This window comes from Poecilia formosa, unplaced genomic scaffold (genome assembly GCF_000485575.1).
Source record: "Poecilia formosa unplaced genomic scaffold, Poecilia_formosa-5.1.2 Scaffold46, whole genome shotgun sequence".
In the NCBI taxonomy this organism is placed as follows: domain Eukaryota; kingdom Metazoa; phylum Chordata; class Actinopteri; order Cyprinodontiformes; family Poeciliidae; genus Poecilia; species Poecilia formosa.
Genome location: NW_006799985.1, coordinates 825543 through 845454, shown reverse-complemented (window position 1 = coordinate 845454; position 19912 = coordinate 825543). Strand labels below are relative to the sequence as shown.

Here is a 19912-nt window from a genome sequence, read left to right as displayed (position 1 = left end):
AGGCAATCTGCTTATTCACATTGTAAGCTTTAATATTTTTTTTGCAAATATTGGTGACATTTTGCTAAGTTTATGTTTTTTTACTCTTTACCCACATTGTCACCATGTTCAGTGTCACTTGCTAACTTTCTATATACTAAAGAAAGCTGGAGACAGAATGCAAACAGTATGTTATTGTAGATAAAATATTATCTCCAGGCTGAAATTGTTCAAGATTACTAATGTTAACTATGGATTAACTGAGGATTATTTAAAAGCATTTAGTAATTTCTGAATTTGTTAAATAATTCATTTAAGAGCTAATTCAACACATTTAAGCAGACCTTCATCTTTCAGCTCTTTGTGTCACAAAAATCAGTAATGAACTAAAAAACGCTTGATCTGGTCAGTCTAACAGGTTTATTGAGGATATTTTTAAGGACATTAGCGAACGCAGTTGAATATGTCCAAATGCACTCGACATCCTTAAACTTTAATGTTCTCTTTTCAGTATTGAGCAAGGCTTGTGATTTTAAATTTCATCTGCACTCCGCTTCTGGAAGATAATTGCTAGAAAGCAAAAGACGGGGGGTGGAGGGGGAGAATGCTGACGCAGATGCATTCCCACTAAAATTATTTTTTAATCAAGTCTTCACTGTTACTGTATAAGATTCTCTTGTATGACATTAGCACAAAAACAGAGCAGGAATCTGGAAAAGATTTCACATTAAATTTTCCTTTTACTTTAAAAGGATATCGCGTGGTCAAGAGCAAAACACTTCAGTCATGCACATGTGCTGCAGAAATGGGCCAGGTCACAATGAAACAAAACACCCAAATTACATCTCATTACATTATCCATCTAGGTGGTAGCAAGCAATGCACAGGTCTTTTCCATTTTCTTCGAGCCCAGATTCTAACATGGCCTGAAAATGTGTACATTAAAAGATTAGTCATAGTAAAGGTTAATCATACTGACCTGCAAATGACCCACATAACAGATAGCCAAAATCACCACCAGAATAGAAACCAACACTCCAAAGTATGTCCACCCATGATTCCTTTTGATAGAGACAAAATCAGTTAGAATTTTTTTTTTTTTTTTCATCCAGAGGTTTAATTTTATGGTTTTCTTCAAAACAATAACAACTGACTAAATCCCCGAAAAGCACAAGAAAACAAAAGCCTTGTGTTGTTCTTTCAGAGTTTAGCACAATGAGGGTAGAACAGACTTTTAGTGAAAATGGAAATACGGTTTTACTTACTCCTTTGTGACAAGCATTTGAATTACAAAGATACAGAGGAAGATGAAGGTCGCACATCCCACATAGTGCTTGAACATCGGCAAATCCAAGAATCGGTACTAAGGAGAGGAAAAGAGGAAAATGCTGCTCAGTTTTCAGGTTTACATACACATTTGAATGAGGCTTTGGGGTTTTTAACGATGCATTTGGATTCTTTTCATCGGAGGAATGATTATGCACCCTCAGTTTAANAATAGAAAAAGATGGCGGCCGTTGTCGGCAGCCGACTCAGTCGTCTTCTAACTCTTAACTAAATGGTCCCACGTGTGTCTTCCACACAACGAAGCAGTGACGTTTTCTTTCTTCCTTTCAACGGCATCACAGGAACGCACATTACAGCCAGACTGACACCTGTGATGTGCAGGAGTCCGTAAACTCTGTAACACAAGTCTGTATCCAGTTCTGCTGGCTGTGACGGCCCGGCCTCAACTCAGCCCGATGCCTAGCTGTTTGCTCGTGTCAGTGCACACAAAGAAGGTTTTCAGCTCCCCTTTCCCCTTGACGTTGATGAATCCTCGACACTCACAAGAGTAACCCAGCTTCCTCAGCACTTGAGAGGATTCTTCTGTTACCTAAAAGGAGCAAAAAGTCACAGCTGAAGCTGAGAGAGGCATTTGTATGCAGACCAAATGTTCGATTAGTCATGATTCCAATTTAAATCTACGTTCATTTAAAAACGTTCACACAACCACAGTCTTTAGCGTGTGGTTTTTCTTCATGTGTTATTTAAAAGACCACAATTTTATTTCTATTTTTGCATAAACAATACATACATTTTCTTCTATAGGGAGTTTACATTACCACAGTTTCCAACTCGGTGACAAATAAATTTGATGTATTTTTAGTCTCATTCTGTTGTGGAAATTCTATGCAATTACTAAAACCAGCATTTTTTCTACATGTAAAAACATTAGTTGTAGTTAAGCCAAAGTTATTTAGAGTCATACTGGAAGGTCCAGAGAGCCACTTGCTGCTCCAGAGCCACAGACTTCAGACCCCTTAACGTGGTTGTTGAACAATATGCCAGGTTTTAAAAAATAAACTGGACATGAAGTTAAAATAAAGACTAGGAGAGCATTAACCAGAGAAGCAACCATGAGAGCCATGTCAACTCTGGAGGAACTGAAAAGACCCAGAGCTGATGTGGGAGAATCTGTTTACCGGGAAGTTACGAGTTGGTCGCTCCGGGAATCTGGGCTTTATGAAAGAGGCATGAAAACACGAATGAACACAAAAACGAGCAAAGCCACACTGAAACCAACCTGGATCTTCCCCATGTCTCCAGTGCTCTCCATTCTGCTGGCTACATTCACTGTGTTGCCCCAGATGTCATACTGAGGTTTCCTCGCCCCGATCACTCCAGCAATCACTGGGCCATGATTAATTCCTTAGAGAGGGGAAAAAAATAAAAGATTAGTTTTATTTCCGTATCTTATCACATTACAAGTAGGAAAAGAAAGTCACAAGGGAAGAATGCAACCACAAAATTGTTCCTTCATTACCAGAGGTGTGTTGTGCTGCAGGTTTGTTTTTAATCGTGATAATAAACTACAAAGATTTCCTGATTGTGTCCCTTCATCAGAACAAATTGATCTAGTGCAGTCTTTTATTCAGATACTATCTTTTGAGGAGTGTGTAGCTCCCAGCAGCTAACCCAGGCAAACTGCTGTTTAAAAACTATGCATGCATGAATCTGCATTTATGTACATAGCTTGAAACAGGACTGATATAATAAGATAATAAAAAAGAATGAAAACTGACTAATGTAGCAGAAAATACTTTTATGACTTACAGACACAATTTTCCACAGAAATTAAATTAACCCATTTTGGATATTAGATTCACTATATAATTTAAAGCCCTCTAAAGTAATTTAGAGCTACTCCAACGTAATCATGAAACACAGTCACAGGTGGTGGGTTTTTATTTTTGGTGAATTCTTTGAGGCCTGGTCTAACAAACAGGCCACGTTCCAACTTTCCCCTCTAACAGTTGAAGGATAAGATCTACAGGATGGAGCCTTGGTGTTTACATTTTTCTTTTGTTAATGACTCGTTATTAAAATCCACAATTATAGCAAACTTCACAGAGAAGGTCTTTTTTATCTTTCATCTTTATGGAGCTGTTGTACATGTTCTACAGACCTGGACTCAAGCTCCAGCATTTATCCCAGATTGTTTCTCTCTATCCCATTGTAAGCATGTTTTATTCAACCCACTGGATTTCTGATTCTAAATCCTGATAATTTAGGACATTTAAAAATATTTTAGTTTCATTTTTTCACCTTTCTCTAATGATTGCCTCATCTTCTGACATATTCCATAATTTCCTCTAGAAAACTTGTATTGGCCTTAAATCCAAAGGCCCATTCTAACAAAAGTCAGAGTTCTGACTCTGGTTTCTAGTTACAAATGTGCATCTATCCTCCTTATCTGTCCTCCCTGAATGGTACCCCTATATTTTCAATTAAGATCTATACATGAAGAAATGGCACAACAGATGTTTTCCCCACCTTTATTTCACCTGTTAAATAATGTTAATATTTCTATAAACTTAAGACAAATTAATCTGATTAGAGTCATCTCTCTAGACAGTAGAGAGCATGGAGTCTTAATGTCATAATGTGTCTTTTCTTGCACTTCACCCTTAAAAGCAACATTGCCCAGGTCAGGGCTGATAGTTATCTGTGTGTGAGCTGTGAATCTCTGCAGCTCCTCTAGTGCAACCACGGCCATCTTGGCCCAGACACAGGCTTGCACTTCTGCTTCACTTCTTTCCATTTTTGGGTGATAATTTGAATTGCCAAGCTTGTGATCTTGTGTTCAAGTCAAATTCTGCTTCAAACTTTTCCACAACGCTCTCCCTGACCTGTCCGCTGTGACCCATGACCTTCACGGTGGTGTTGCTCACTGATGTTCTCTATCACACATCTGTGGCAATTCGTGTACGGTACTTTATTTAGGGGTCTCAGAGTAAAGACAGCTGAATACAAATACACGCCGCAATTATTGATTTTGATATTTTACAAAAAATTTGAAAATCAAGTATGTACTCCCTCCAGTGCGTGATTCAATTTATTGTGTTGGTCTTTCATATAAAATCCCAGTGGAGTAAATTTGTGATTCATGGCTTTAACATGAAGAAATGTGAAGAGGTTAGTCCCAGTAACACGATGCTGTAAAAGCAGGTCCATTGTGATAAACAGTCTGTAAAATAATAACCTAAAAACCACCACAGTGCTACAGATCAGACTGTAAAAGCAGGACATAAACGCCAATCATGTGTAGAGTAACTAAGGAGACCGGCCAGGTCATGGTGTAGCTGCATACAGTCAATAGAGGTTTCGGCTGCCCAGCTGCTGTGCACACTCACCCACTCGAAGCCTGAAGGTGTTGAAGGAATGTCTGTTGATTACGTCCAACTTGCCAATCATGGCAATGGCGAACTCCACCATGATTCCTATCTGGGCCTGTTGCTTCTCTATGTCCTGAAAACACGCAGGAGGATCAGCTCAATACCCACAACATTTCAAGCACGAGCAGAGCCTGCTTTGAAACAGCTCGTCTGACCCCTGCCTGACCCGGAGCTGAAGCGCTACTCAAGCCCACCTGATGGTTCGGCCCACTAAGCCCCGCCGTCGCCATGTAGGTGCTGCCAATTGTCTTGATCTTCTCCACACCACTGAACTTTGGTTTGGAGAGCAGCTGGAGGATTACAGGAAAACAAGTGAGAAATGTTCACTTTTAATCATGTTTTTGTTTTTCTCCCCCTGCATATATCAAAGGTCTAGATAATTAGCACGTCAAGGAAGATGTGATGGATGGTGATAGTAACAGGAAAGCATGTCTTTTCTATTTTTATTCTCCTGACCTCATCAAAATCGGCGACGATCTCATTGAGCAGCCTGAGGCATTCCAAGCCCTCCTTGTTAATGTCGCACTCGGTGTAAAACTCTTTGAAATTCGGCACAGAGGCAAACATCACGCAGACGCAGTCATAAGACTTGTAGTACAGGTCCTGTTAGAAAAACAAAACAAAAAAAAGAAACGCATGGTTTTATTTTCAGTCTTATCATTTTGCTAAAAAAAAACTTTAGGATAATTCATTGTTATGAGCTAAATTCTATTAATATACAGGTGTGTAATATGAAGCTTATGTCGTAGTGATTTATTACAAACTGTGATGTATTTGACATTAATTCCAGTTAACTAAAACTCAGAAATAAGCCATCTGTGAAAATTTGACTATCACATATGGCCAACAAAAGGACTTTAACACAGAAATGTCATTTTATGGCCAAATATTGTGTTCACAGTTCTCTATTAGACATTTATTAACATCTTCCACAAGGAGGGTAACCGATACAAAAGGTTTTATCCAATCATATTAATGGAAAGTTGAGTGGAAGCAAAAAAGATATAAAAGTAAAGATTGACAAGTAACAGGGATAGCCACAGCAAATTAACGAGTTAAGCATCTTCTGAAGCAGAAGCAACGGTCAAAGCACCCCAACTCAGTGGTCCAACGTCCTCTTCTCAGACCAAAGTAAACTTTTTATTTAATTAGGAGATAAATTAAGACACAAGAGGCACAACATCCGAGTTGCTTTGGGATGTTGGAGAGACGTTTCCAATCTGTGATGATTTGAGGAGCCGTGTTATCTGCTGATGCATTACCACGTCCAATACCAATACAGATAGATCCCTTGGGTAGATCAAACTTCCCTCTCCTGATGCTGATTTGTTTCCAGTTGGTCTTGGAACCTGCTCACTCTGCCAAAACTATCCATTCCTGCTTTAATGACCATTGTGTCATGGTGATTTACTAGCCAACAAACACGCATGAGCGCCGCACAGAATCTAAGCAGTGTAGTTCAAGAGGAAGAAGAGAGACGCCGGACCCAACGACGGAGCAGAAGCTACTCTGGCTTCAGGGTCAGATTTTCTGAGAAAGCAGCATTAATATCAGCAGTAACGCGAAAACCCCATGAGCTGGATGAGTAGAGCTGTATGTTTCACTGAGGACATTGAATCGATGAATGTAAAATAGGTTTAATCTGCCTAAAGCCAAACAGGAACTACTGGATTCTTGTCATCTTCAAATATAAAAACACTAAAATACAATCTGCAGAATCAGAAACCTCTGAATTCAGAGTTTCGGCTTAGAAAATGACTCGTATTACGGCGTTTCACTGGTAGTATTTTTCTTCCTCTGCATCAATTATCATCTAGTGCCTAGCAACCAGATGGCTTAACCTGAAGGATTCAGCTGAAATGCCTTGAAAAAAAAAATCTCACCTCGTTCTTCTTGTTCTCACCGACAAACAGTGCTGCCACGTGGGCAGGCAGCACGTTTTCCAGCAGCAGACGGTTCAGGTTCTCCCTCGTCTCAATCTCGTCCTGCTCCGTGCGGTTCTTGTACTTGAGCTGGAAGTCCTGCCGAAAGCAGTTGTCGTTCTAGGAGGCAGACCCGCAGTGATGTTACAAAATGCAGCAGTATTGTGGGTGTTAATGTGTTCGGTTTTCTTCTGCCGGAACTGCTGGGGATACAAGAGGAAGGCGACGAAAGCAGAAAAATATCCTACCTGGAGCGATATAATGAGCATGGTGACTAGAAACAGTATGATGTCGATGCCGCTCATAATCTGGAGGTCTTTGACAAAGCCAGTGCAATCCACTGAGTTTGTGTTATTTGTGTTGTTTGTCATCCTGCAGAACAAAAATGGCAAATCTTCATTCAGGAATACATTCAGGAATAAATTGTTCAGAATGACATTATGAGCATTTTTTTCAGAACAGTTTAACACAAACTGTAAAATTTACAAGCTTTAAGAAAACAAACATGGTTTAAAGCCAGATGAAATGTAATCTTACGAGTCAAAAACTTTGTCCATCTCTGTTAGCAAAGTAAAAGGAAACGTCTCTGACAGTCTTACTCCAATAAAATATGCTTCATAATTTTTGACCTACTCGCTGCAGTTAAATCCGCTGTAGTATCGGGAGGAGGTTTGAAACTTCATGAAGCAGTTGTCAAGAAGGCTGAAGATCATGTAGTGGTACAAGATGGATGCAACAAGGAGGAAGAGCACTTTGAGCTCTAAGCTCACTCGCAGAAAGACTCCGCATGCAATGAGCGACAGGCTCCAGCAGCACACAGAGTACTGACGGACAGAGAGGACAAAGGGGACATACATCATACAGGCAATACAAGTCTAGCACAAAAAATATCGGTCATGTTTAAATGCAAACAACTAAAACAATTATCTGGAAAATAATTTGCATGTCCAATACAGGAAACTTTCATTTAATCCTGCAAACCTTTATCATAAATAAAGTAATAATTCCAGTGCCTTGCAAAAATACTTAGGACTTTTTGTCTGTTACAACTACAAACTTTAATGTATTTAAGTAGGATTTGACTTGACAGACCAACACAAAGCTGTGAATAATTTGGGTTGTGAAGGTAGCATCCCGATCAGCAGGGATGAGGAAACTGGTCAGACTTGATGGATGCAAGTAAACGCATGGCAATCCTGACAGAAAACCTGTTGGAGTCTGCAAAAGGCTCGAGACCGATTATTTATACTTCACATCTAATCTTTTTAAGGTTGAGCTATTTGGCAAAAACAAAAAACGAGCAACAAATATGGTCTCTACACACACTCAAATGTCTTGCAGCTGGAGCTGCAGTGAAAGGTTGGTAGAAACAGGGGTCAGAATAAAAATGCACACCACACTTTTCTGTCGAAACCATAGGTCATTTTCTTTTCCCTTCGAGAAATATGAACCACTTTGTGTTGGTCTGTTAAACAAAAACTAGTTGGAAAAGTTCAAGGCGGTTAAACACTTGGGCGCGACACTGAATATCTGGGATGAGTTGCGTTTCCCCAAGTTTATGTATCGACACAGTAACACTCCATGGGACTAACTAAAACACAAATTATAGTTAACAAATCCTCCACTCACAGGCAGTGAGAAGTCATCAGTCTCTACGCCATCAGTTTCCATGTCCTTATGGAAAAGGAAGCACTGCTAAGAGATGAAATAAGAATTTAAATTTGACTGACAAGCCAACCTGATTTGACTCAGAGCCCAAATTGTGAACATTGTCCTACCAGGTTAAACAGCGCCGCGATAATGATGACCGCAGTGGTAATGGTCGCCAGAGGGAGGCGCAGACACGGCCGCTTCACCACCGCCTCCGATACAGCTGGCAGCCACCGACACCCTGACAGCTTGTGTGGAAACACGCGCTGCAGAGGATAAGGAGAAGTGAGAAGAAAAGATGAGAGGAAAAGGTGGATTCAGACATGTGAAAGGAGCATGTGACTCCTTGCCCAGTCAGCCGTCTCCAGACATCATGTGTCAGTGACTTGCAGATGATTTGATTCAGAAGAATTTGTTTTTGGGGAGAAAAGTGCGATGAACTGACCGTCAGATTTCATCTTCCTTGTCAAAAAGGAAGCTGCAACAATTCAAACATTACTTTGAAGGGCATGTTTAGGTATTAATAGTTCAACTTAAGTTAATTGTAAATACATATATATATGTATAGAACTTCTATTTCACAATCTTTACTGTCTTTAAACTTGCCTGTTTTATAGTTGTTGCTTTGTCTGTGAATTATAACAGGAAGTGGGGGGGTTTTATAGTTAGCCAACACTTCTGCAGTTCAAAAGACAAAAAAAACGAATAACTTCATGTTTTGATCATTTCTATTCAGTTTACATCAAACTATATTAATGCAGTTTTATGAATAGGTAATAAAACATTCAAATTTGATTGAAGATGAACAATTGAACTTTTATCTAAATATTTTGTGTCTGGAGTTCATAGAAATTACTTTATGAATTAAAATTCTGAGTTCTGATTGATAACATTAGTCACATATTTAGAGAAACTGAACAAAAACAGGCAATCTGCTTATTCACATTGTAAGCTTTAATATTTTTTTTGCAAATATTGGTGACATTTTGCTAAGTTTATGTTTTTTTACTCTTTACCCACATTGTCACCATGTTCAGTGTCACTTGCTAACTTTCTATATACTAAAGAAAGCTGGAGACAGAATGCAAACAGTATGTTATTGTAGATAAAATATTATCTCCAGGCTGAAATTGTTCAAGATTACTAATGTTAATTAACTATGATTAACTGAGGATTATTTAAAAGCATTTAGTAATTTCTGAATTTGTTAAATAATTCATTTAAGAGCAAATTCAACACATTTAAGCAGACCTTCATCTTTCAGCTCTTTGTGTCACAAAAATCAGTAATGAACTAAAAAACGCTTGATCTGGTCAGTCTAACAGGTTTATTGAGGATATTTTTAAGGACATTAGCGAAAGCAGTTGAATATGTCCAAATGCACTCGACATCCTTAAACTTTAATGTTCTCTTTTCAGTATTGAGCAAGGCTTGTGATTTTAAATTTCATCTGCACTCCGCTTCTGGAAGATAATTGCTAGAAAGCAAAAGAGGGGCGGGGGGGAGGAGAATGCTGACGCAGATGCATTCCCACTAAAATTATTTTTTAATCAAGTCTTCACTGTTACTGTATAAGATTCTCTTGTATGACATTAGCACAAAAACAGAGCAGGAATCTGGAAAAGATTTCACATTAAATTTTCCTTTTACTTTAAAAGGATATCGCGTGGTCAAGAGCAAAACACTTCAGTCATGCACATGTGCTGCAGAAATGGGCCAGGTCACAATGAAACAAAACACCCAAATTACATCTCATTACATTATCCATCTAGGTGGTAGCAAGCAATGCACAGGTCTTTTCCATTTTCTTCGAGCCCAGATTCTAACATGGCCTGAAAATGTGTACATTAAAAGATCAGTCATAGTAAAGGTTAATCATACTGACCTGCAAATGACCCACATAACAGATGGTCAAAATCACCACCAGAATAGAAACCAACACTCCAAAGTATGTCCACCCATGATTCCTTTTGATAGAGACAAAATCAGTTAGAATTTTTTTTTTTTTTTTCATCCAGAGGTTTAATTTTATGGTTTTCTTCAAAACAATAACAACTGACTAAATCCCCGAAAAGCACAAGAAAACAAAAGCCTTGTGTTGTTCTTTCAGAGTTTAGCACAATGAGGGTAGAACAGACTTTTAGTGAAAATGGAAATATGGTTTTACTTACTCCTTTGTGACAAGCATTTGAATTACAAAGATACAGAGGAAGATGAAGGTTGCACATCCCACATAGTGCTTGAACATCGGCAAATCCAAGAATCGGTACTAAGGAGAGGAAAAGAGGAAAATGCTGCTCAGTTTTCAGGTTTACATACACATTTGAATGAGGCTTTGGGGTTTTTAACGATGCATTTGGATTCTTTTCATCGGAGGAATGATTATGCACCCTCAGTTTAATGTTTATCCACACCAAAATAAGTTTTGCTGTGTGTTAGAAAACAGAATTATCTCCACATTTTAACTTTCCAGCTGCTGACATGTGGTGAAGTTAATGCATTTGAAAGTAGTCCTCCATCTTCTTCATTCTACCCACTTTGAGCAAAGAACCAGACCAAAAACATGATGCTGTCACCACCGTGCTCGATACCTGGAGTAGTGTGTTAAGATCTGAAACAGTCAAACAGTTCGCTCTTTGTTCTGACAGTAAAAAAAATACAAAATAAAATTCCCCTGAAGTTTTTTATTTGCTTGCGCCTGTGGGCAGATGCAAATTTTACTCTGTGTCATAGTTAAACATCCTTCTCTAGGACAGCAGCATTAGTGTTCCTGTGTCTTCCAGGTTAGGTTGTGCTGGGTTTCCACCGAACATATTAACTATTCACCTTTATCAAAAGAGGAACCGTTTGGGTCAGACAGTTGAGGTCGGATACAGATGGGTGTTTCAAATGAGAAATCATGAGACAGAGACTGAGCAGATTACCTCCAGATTAATCAACTCCTGCAATCACCAGATTAAATTTAACAGAAAGCGAAAGGGTACGTCTAAGTCCGTCTCTTATTTTTGCCTCTTTGTGGATGAGACAAAATCCCAAAATAAATCCCATTTATTTTGTTTTTTATTTGTCCAAAATAAAGTCAAACCACCATTTATGCTGTTGTATCAAAGCAATTTATGTGCATCCCAAAAAATAATTAATGATTTTAATAACCTAAGTCAAACCCACCTGCTTTTCTAATTCTTTTTTTGGAAACCACAAGGCTACCCTTCTGCTCTCTTCAGACTTCGACCACTGCCTGCGAGAAGAGAAGAAAAGCGATCTGATTATTCTTTTGCATTCTAACACGCTTAATTAAACCCCAGAAAAATAAAGGCTGTAGGAACTTGAACTAGTTGATCCAAAAGAGTTTTTTTTAAACAGAGATGACCGTGACCATAAACGACTTTCTGCAGCAGTCAGCATTAAAGGAGCCTCTGACTGAAGACACTATTTTTGAATTGCGTTCTTCCTTTGATAAAGCATCTGAAGAACTGACGCTTCCTCAAGAAGTACAGTCTGCTTTGTCTCATTTTTTATGCAGCTTCGCTCACGTTGAGCCTGTTGTCTTGCTGAATACTGAGGTTTTTATAGTCCTCCACTTATTCTCCCATGATGGACATGTTGCAGGTTCTCCTGAAATCTACAATCATCTCTTATTTTGTTCACGCTCAAGATGAGGTGATTGTTCCCACACCATGCCACAAACAAATTACTTGACAAATAGCAGCAATTTTGAAAGAAAGCCACATGATTGCAGATTGTTGCACTTGTAATAGCATGTACTTGGTAAATCGGTAAATTGTTAGTGACCTGACAAAGTGGAAAGTCAACTTTGCATCTTAATTTCTGTTCATCATGCAAGAAAACATTTCAGTAAAATCTACCTTACACCCTAGAAAGATTTATGTCTTTTTAACAACAAAAAAATGGCTCAGATTTCCCATCTGCTAAAAGCTAATTATGCAAAACTTCATAGTTTTTCATCTGCTGCAGATGAGGCTGTGCTCATGGTGACTGGGCCAGGCAGAGCAGTTTTCTCACATTTTATCTCAGACCTGTATTTGCATAAAAAATAAACATCCTCCAAATGTGAAATCATGTCTTCAGCTGAGCTGAACATAGTGGGCCTTCTCTGCAATTTCCATCTTTTTAATTGTGGGCTGTTTTCCACCTTCTGGAGATTTATATTCACCTCACATAGGAAGGCAATTTTCATTGTCACAAAAAGTGATTCATACCTAAAGGATCAGCCAAAGATATACTGCAAAGAACGCCAAGAAAACATCACGTCATGAGGTTGTGTTACTTAATGCTCAGCCAACAAAAACGGCATGCATCATTTCTGAGGAGTGGATCAAAAACCTGTGTCCTTTCATGCCAACAGCACCATGTGTTTCATCTACAGCGTTTGAACACACGTCCTACATGTAACCTACAGGATCAGCACAGAAAATCACCAAGCAATAATTGGAATGTGGAGATCAATCATGTTTAGTGTTTTTCTTATCACTACATGGGTGGATTATTTTTCAGAGCTCTTGATAAATCTTTCTAAATAACACAGCCATCTGTAGATTCTTGCTCCATCTTTCGACTATGTGCAGCTCCGAGCATTTTCTGGTTATTTCATTGCATAACAGGGTTGTGCTGTTTTTGCATGTTATCTGTTATCTAGTTTTGACATCATAAAAATACAACCTGAGTAAATACAAAATAAATGATTATTTCAGTTATTGAGGAAGCGAAGCAGCCAAAACAAAATAAGCTCTGTTAAAAAAAAAAAAAACTACGGTAATTGCCTTGGAAACATAACTGGTTGGCTTGGCAGCACCGACTACCATGAAGCGTTGGCAATAACTAGCAATGACTGATTTAGATCACTGCTGGTGAAATTTGGCCTACTTATCTCAAGTCTTCAAACAAGTTTTCTGACTTGAATTGTGACCTCTGTCCTTAAATGAGATTGGTGATGACTGTAGTGCTTATATCTATAGTATTTATATTATAGATCTGGCTGTCTAGCTACTAAAATTGATTATGTTACAAAGTGGCGGTTATTAGTATTGCTCATAGGGCCAGGCTGGTTAGGATGCCTCTTTCTCTAATAAAATAAATCATAATTTGAGAACTGCGTTTTGCATTTACTCTAGCTAATAAAACTTATTTCATAATCTGAAATATTTAAATATGACAAAAGAGTAAAAACTGAGAAAGTCTATAAGGAGGAAGATGCTTTATCATAAACATACATATAGTAGAAGGCTATAAACAATTTACATATAAAATGTGCATCCTTCATGTAAATACAAAATACACTAAACAAATGTTTTCTAAGGTGCACATGTATATTTTTCTCCCTCAGGTAAAAATGTGGCCACTATGTGGCTGCAAAAACAAAATAATAGAAAATCTTTAACCTATATTTATCTCTGAATCAACTCCAGACTCAACACAGTACATTAATAAAGAACCTGATGCACCATAATCAAATTCATGCAGATTCAGAGCAGCTGCTGCTTCACTGCAGGCAAAAGCTTTGTACTGTACATCCTATGGGACACCAGTCAGTTCAGTCTATGTGATTTTTCCAAATATATAATGTCCTAGACTTTAAGGGTTTTTTTGTTTTGTTTATTCAATTGCAATCTATAACACCAGGATATTCAAATCTACACATCAACACTGTCAAGCATAAACCTATCGTATGCTAGCATTTCTTAATTAAACCTAAACCAGAACTGCTTAATGAGATACTTTTCATGAAGCGATGCATACATTTACATACATAAATAAATAAACTTTAGAATGAGCGGCCTACTTGCTGCTGAGCTCATCTATTGCAGTGGTCATCTCGTTGTGCAGCTGCTCATCAAACTTAGTCCTCTGGGATTTGATCCTGCACCAGAGAGCACACAAGACATAATTAGGAAGCAGCAACCGGACACACTTTGAGGCACGCAGCCACATCCGAACAGGATGAAGGAACACTAAATCTGCATTTAGGTTCTTTTTGGACACAGTTTGGTTACTAGGTAAGAACATTAGTGAGAAAAGAGAAATCTAGTTTGTATCTATGAGAGAGCTGGAGGGGGCAGTTCGGGATGCATGACACGGCGTGTTAATCTATCCCAAAGGAACTCGGTGCGTTTCTGCCATATTCCAACTAGATCAGGAAGGAAACACTCAGAGAGATCTGCAGACCCTGATACAAAAAAAAGCCCAGATAGGTGGTCAGTGTTAATAGCAGCATGTCAGTCCACTACTCTGAGTCTACAGCACTGATGGTTATGTGGAGCCCTGCTAAAAAGAGTTAGAAGTTAGTGAGATGAAGAAAATAACATTTTACTACTCAGTTGGTTAGTGTAGGGAGAGCAAAAATATTTAGAAAACAGTAGTTCTCATCCTGAGGATCAAAACACCACAGCTTTTATAGGTGGTGAGGAGCAGCACCAGGGTAAGGTTAAGTACTTAAAAAATTAAAGGGAAAGCACTAGAAGCTAAAAAAAAAAAAAGTTAATGAAAAAACTAACATCTAAGGGATTTTTTTTGTTTTGTTTTGTCAGCAATGGTTAAGAGCAAGCCCACATTGTTGTAGGGCGTGGAAAAAGCCTGGAGGCTGAGAACTACTGCACTGATTGGGTTGAGGAGCCTGTGGGTCATAAAAGCCCCACTCACTTATGGTTGCTGAGTTGAGGGGTGGACAAGGAGAATGGCTCTTCAAGCGACTCATCAAAGCTGGTGGGATCCAACAGTAAGACAAAAATACAAATGTATTACAAGAGCGCAGCTAACACACAACGAGCAGGTCTAACCAGGAAAATCTAAACAGGAAAAATGAATGGATTTCAATCTGTTCCAGGTAAGAAAAAGGGATTCTTACCTCATGTACCTTTTTGTTTGTTTGTTTGTTTTAATTTTCACACATTGCAATTAAAAACTGGACTGCAAACTAGCTCATGCTCTGTAAAAGTCAACAATTGTCAGGTGAAAGCAAAAATATTCCTAAATGGACTTGGATTTGAACTATGACTGACCCGATCTTTAGTTGCTCTTACTACACCGTTTATATCTTTGACCTTCTAGAAGGTCAACCTCAGTCCCACATCTCAAATGTTACGCATGTTCTTAACAGGTTTTCTTCCAGTATACCCCTGTATTTAACTTCATCACCTCAGCTCAAAGAAAGCATCCCACAGTATGATTCTACCACCACCTTGTTTCAAGGTTGGGGTGGCATCCATAGAGTAATGTGGATTGTTAGGTCTTCTCCCACACAAACAATAATAAAAACTAGCAGCTAAATTTCTCATAAGTTGGGGCTTAATCTTGCAGCTATGTTGGCCTCTCCAAACATTTGATATAATGAGGTGAATGACTCTTCGTTGGTCCAGACAGAGCATCTGAACAACAGGTAACTTCATCATTGGGCCAATGCGACAAAATCTTTGTAGAATATACACAATAATCTATTAGTTAGCGCTGAAGCAGTTGCTTAGTGTTACACACAGCTTTAGTATCCCACTTTATCAGCCAAGTTTCATTTATTGATTAAGTCAAATTAATCTGTCAGTTCCATCACTTTTTGTGAAATTTCGATATGGAAAATTCATGAATTCTCATCTCCCCTTTAGTACTTAGCTACCATGCAAAGCTTCAAGGATTTCATTGTGGTAATATTGTTCATATAGTTATGTTGAGTGTATCCACTTCAGTTGTTGCTTACAACAATCAGCAAATTTATAGCTGTAGTTACATTCGTTGTGCTTAGTGTGGGAAGTCCTCAAGACCTTAAGTAGTTGGCCATGAGGTTTACATAAGCAAATAAAATATGGAAGATTTGAGAAGAGATGTGAATTGTGTGTGCAAAACTAAGTAGCAACCCTACATTTTACAGTCTGCTAATCATAAATACATGTGCTTCTCTGTGGTAACATTTGCCTATAACGCACGGATAAATGCAAACCTTAAAACTTTGAAGTGTACTCCTAACGAAACTGCACAAAACAACCTGATATGCCAGAAGATTTAAGCATCATAGATGACCTGATAGAGCAATGCAAGTATGAAAGTAAAGCAGCAACACAGAAGAATGCCAGGCAGTCATCTATTATGTCAAAACAACAGACAACGCATTAACCCACATCAACCTTCAACCCAGCCTGATCTCTTTCAACAATAACATCATTTATACTTGATGCTTGTTTTGTAACTACAGAGAACAAATGCATTCCCTTTTAATGTTGTATTTTATTTTCTGTGATAGACTGAATAAATAATGGGGCATAATTGTGTACTGGACAGAAAAATAAGAAATAACTTTCAAATTATTTATGAAAAAAATGAATTTGCAGATTTTATCTCATTTCATCCCTCTTGAGTCAAAACTTTATATTGAGCTGCAGTTGCAGCTATGGGTTTTTTTTTTTGGTGGGGGTGGGGGTTTCACCTTTGTTGCCTTGCAAAGAATAAAATGTTTTCGCACATATGAATTTTTAGAAAACCTTAAACCACAGAGCAGCACCACAGCACAAACACTATATCACCATAAATGACTATCACACATGCAAGAAAAGTGGCTTCAAAGTGTACACACCACTAATACAGCTCCAACGTCATTTTGCACCTAATCATTCCCCTCAAAAAAATAATTTTCTCAACAGTGCTGGACAGGATACATGTCGCATTAAGGGTGTAAGAAGCTTAAGGATTATTGATAGAGGCCTCAAAAACCTGCACTTTTGAGAGGCGTTCTTTATATTACAATTTCAAAGAACATGGTGACGACTAGAATACAGATACTTGTGGCACTTTGTGCAGAAATGTGTAATACAGTTACTGAAATATAAAAACACACTAAAAAGACAGGAATGACGAGAATGTTGCTGGTAAGCACGATTCTGATCTGCAGCATCCACATCAAGTACAACTAAAAACCAGGTTGTCGTTCTGTTCAGAGGGAATCTGTGGGGAAAGCTCGATTCATCCATAATTTCTCTTTTCATTGCATTACACATAACAAATTACTCAACAGCATCTGAACTTTTCCTTACCTATCAGCTTTCTTGGAGTCGGTGAGTGAGGTTCGTAAAGGGATGTCCTGAAGAAGACGGGAACAGAATTAAAATAATAAGGCCACACCATACAAAATTCAAGGATATCAATATTCTGCTTTATGGAATAATTCTACCTCATGAATAAACAGGAATAAATAGGAAAATATCTGTTTAACATAAATGACTTTAACATAAATGTTTAACATAAATGTAATGTGATTAAATTTTTTCTGAATATTTAAGATAATAAAAAAATATATATCGATTTTTTACCTTGTTATGTTTTTCCTAATAATGCAAACAATATTCAAAATAAATCTAACCTTGAACCGTCCTTTTGCGGAAACAATGCTTTCAGATATAAAGCCCTCCCGGCTCTGCAGGTGGGCAAACGGTTTGACGGCCCCCCAGGTTTCAAGGTAGCGGGTCATACGGACCGACGCCCTCATCTTCAGTCCATCATTCACCCTGGGTTTAGCAGTGCTCCGGGTGCTCTGCGATGGATCCTTCGACTTCACACACAAACAGAAAGAAAAGTTATTTGGCATTTAATGTATGCATCATATACAACTTTGAAATTCCAGAGATTTAATCATTTCTCAGAAGATTCTCTTTTTACTTCTACAGGAATTACAGATGGAACTTATCGCCAAAGCGTTCAGCTAAAGAAAACAATGATACTGTTTCAAGAGGTTCAAACAGCATCATTCTCACCTTTTATTCTAAAAATCATTTTCACCTTTTGTTCTAAACAAGCTAATATAATAGGCTTTGCTGCACAGGAAACACTAATCACATCTTCTTTAAAGGAAAACAAATTAAAACCAACCCCGTCGACGTTTGAAACAACAGAACAAATGGAATTCAAATGCTTATTTGACATGTTTTTTTTCCACATTCTGTCACATTACAACAACAAATGTATTTTCATTACAATTTTAATGTTAATGAACAAACATAAAGATCAAAGAACACAGCAGACAGGTCGGGAAGAATGCTTTGTAGAGGTTCAGCCTATATTCACAATGAAAAGCTATTTTCAGAGGCTACTCTGACTTATCTCAAGCTGTTTTGTAAAGAAAGATGGTTCCAAATCTGGAAGAGGCTTACCCCCCCCCCAAAACACTTTGAGTTGGGATTGCAATAAAACGGGACTCTGCAACGGTTAACTCAGGTGCATGAATACAAATTCATGAAACTTCCCCCCCCCAGATTTTCCTTTTCAAAAGTGTGGAAACCACAAAAAAAAATTTCTACTTTGTAGTTAAGCAATTCACATGAAATCACAGTAAAATATGTTGATTTTTGTGTTTTGTGGCAAAATGGGAAGCATTCCAGAGGTCTGAATCCTTGCACTGTTTTGATAAAAGGGTTTTCACTCTCAGTCCTGGAGTTGTTGTATAAATAAGCTTGGCTGAGAACATACCCTCGGATCGATGACTAGGTATGTCTTGACATTGAGTTCATTGAGGTAGGGGTCTCTCAGGTGGCCGTTCCCCTCTTCAACTTCATAGGCCTTGTTCAGGTGCTTCAGAGTCGCCTCTGTGATATGGACACGCCTGAACAGATAAACACAAAACAAAGAAAATATTATGACATTTTTGGGTCACTTAGTTTTATTAATCCTCTTTTAAATCAGTACACAATGTTATGCAGTCTAGAAATAAATCCTTGTCATGAATTTTATTTAAAAAAAAAAAAAAAAAAAACGCCAAATAGAAGGGCGTTGGTTAAGTCTCAGTTTATGGGACGGTGGAATCGCATGTATATACAATATTTATATTATGTATGCGTGCATCTAATATTTAGGTCAACATATCTGTATCACTCAGTGCAAATACAAATTAGATTAATATCTTTACTAAATGGGACATTACACAAAACAAGTGAAAATGTTAAGAGCACATGAACTTAAGAGTTTTGTAAAAATAAGAGGATAAAGGCCACAAAACAATGCTGTAATGCAAAAATAGGAAAAATCTTCTATTTTCTTAATTTTTGCTTGGATTTGAAATTATACCCTATATAAAAGCATCTGCACCTCTTTTTTAATGTGTTATAGTCCTTAGTGTATGAAAAAACTGAAATCAATCAAAGTCTAAATTGACAGCTGAAACCTTAAAGACCAGATACCAACACTCATATTACATAAATCCCCTAAATATGTAATATAAGGCTTTTGTAATATTTCCTAACATTGGGAAATATTACATGTGTCCTAATATGTAATATAACGCAAGTATTAAAATAAGCCAGTGTTGGTTCCTTGAATATGAATAAATATCAGAGCCATTCAACATATGTAGAGCTGAAAGTGTAGCTACTTACCCTGGGAGGCCTCCTGACTCCATGTGATTGGCCAGCGTGACATCATGTGACCACACATCAAACTGCCACTTTCTGAGGCCGATGACACCGCAGAGCACGTTACCCGAGTGAACACCCACTCTCATGTTGATGTCAATTTCAGTGGCGTCCCGTACCTGCCTGGAGGAGATTTCACTCAAATTAAAGGCTCAGTATGAACATAATATATGTGCATCTGTCCAATAAAGCAACAATAACAAAGCGGCATTGACGTCCCTTCTGTGTCTATGTGAAACGCTGC

General features: G+C 38.1%; 1 protein-coding gene across 5 annotated transcripts in view; it reads right to left on the bottom strand.

Annotated features, from left to right (window-relative positions):
• The window catches only part of adcy7 (adenylate cyclase 7), a 68026-nt gene that overhangs the window by 8560 nt on the left and 39554 nt on the right, over positions 1–19912 (bottom strand). For 2 of the 5 annotated variants that reach the window (XM_007552151.2, XM_007552155.2), the window contains exons 10-18: positions 19633–19791; positions 18731–18863; positions 17628–17816; positions 17302–17348; positions 14927–14986; positions 14070–14147; positions 11438–11507; positions 1245–1342; positions 959–1040 (exon numbers count right to left, since the gene is read on the bottom strand). In XM_007552151.2, coding sequence (XP_007552213.1) covers positions 959–1040; positions 1245–1342; positions 11438–11507; positions 14070–14147; positions 14927–14986; positions 17302–17348; positions 17628–17816; positions 18731–18863; positions 19633–19791 — 916 coding nt within the window. Of the gene's footprint in view, positions 1–958; positions 1041–1244; positions 1343–1469; positions 1856–2545; positions 2671–4655; positions 4771–4891; positions 4988–5153; positions 5301–6580; positions 6740–6867; positions 6992–7252; positions 7444–8248; positions 8315–8397; positions 8536–10154; positions 10237–10440; positions 10539–11437; positions 11508–14069; positions 14148–14926; positions 14987–17301; positions 17349–17627; positions 17817–18730; positions 18864–19632; positions 19792–19912 lie in introns of those variants that run through there. The other 3 variants (XM_007552147.2, XM_007552154.2, XM_007552156.2) reach the window with 3 other exon arrangements.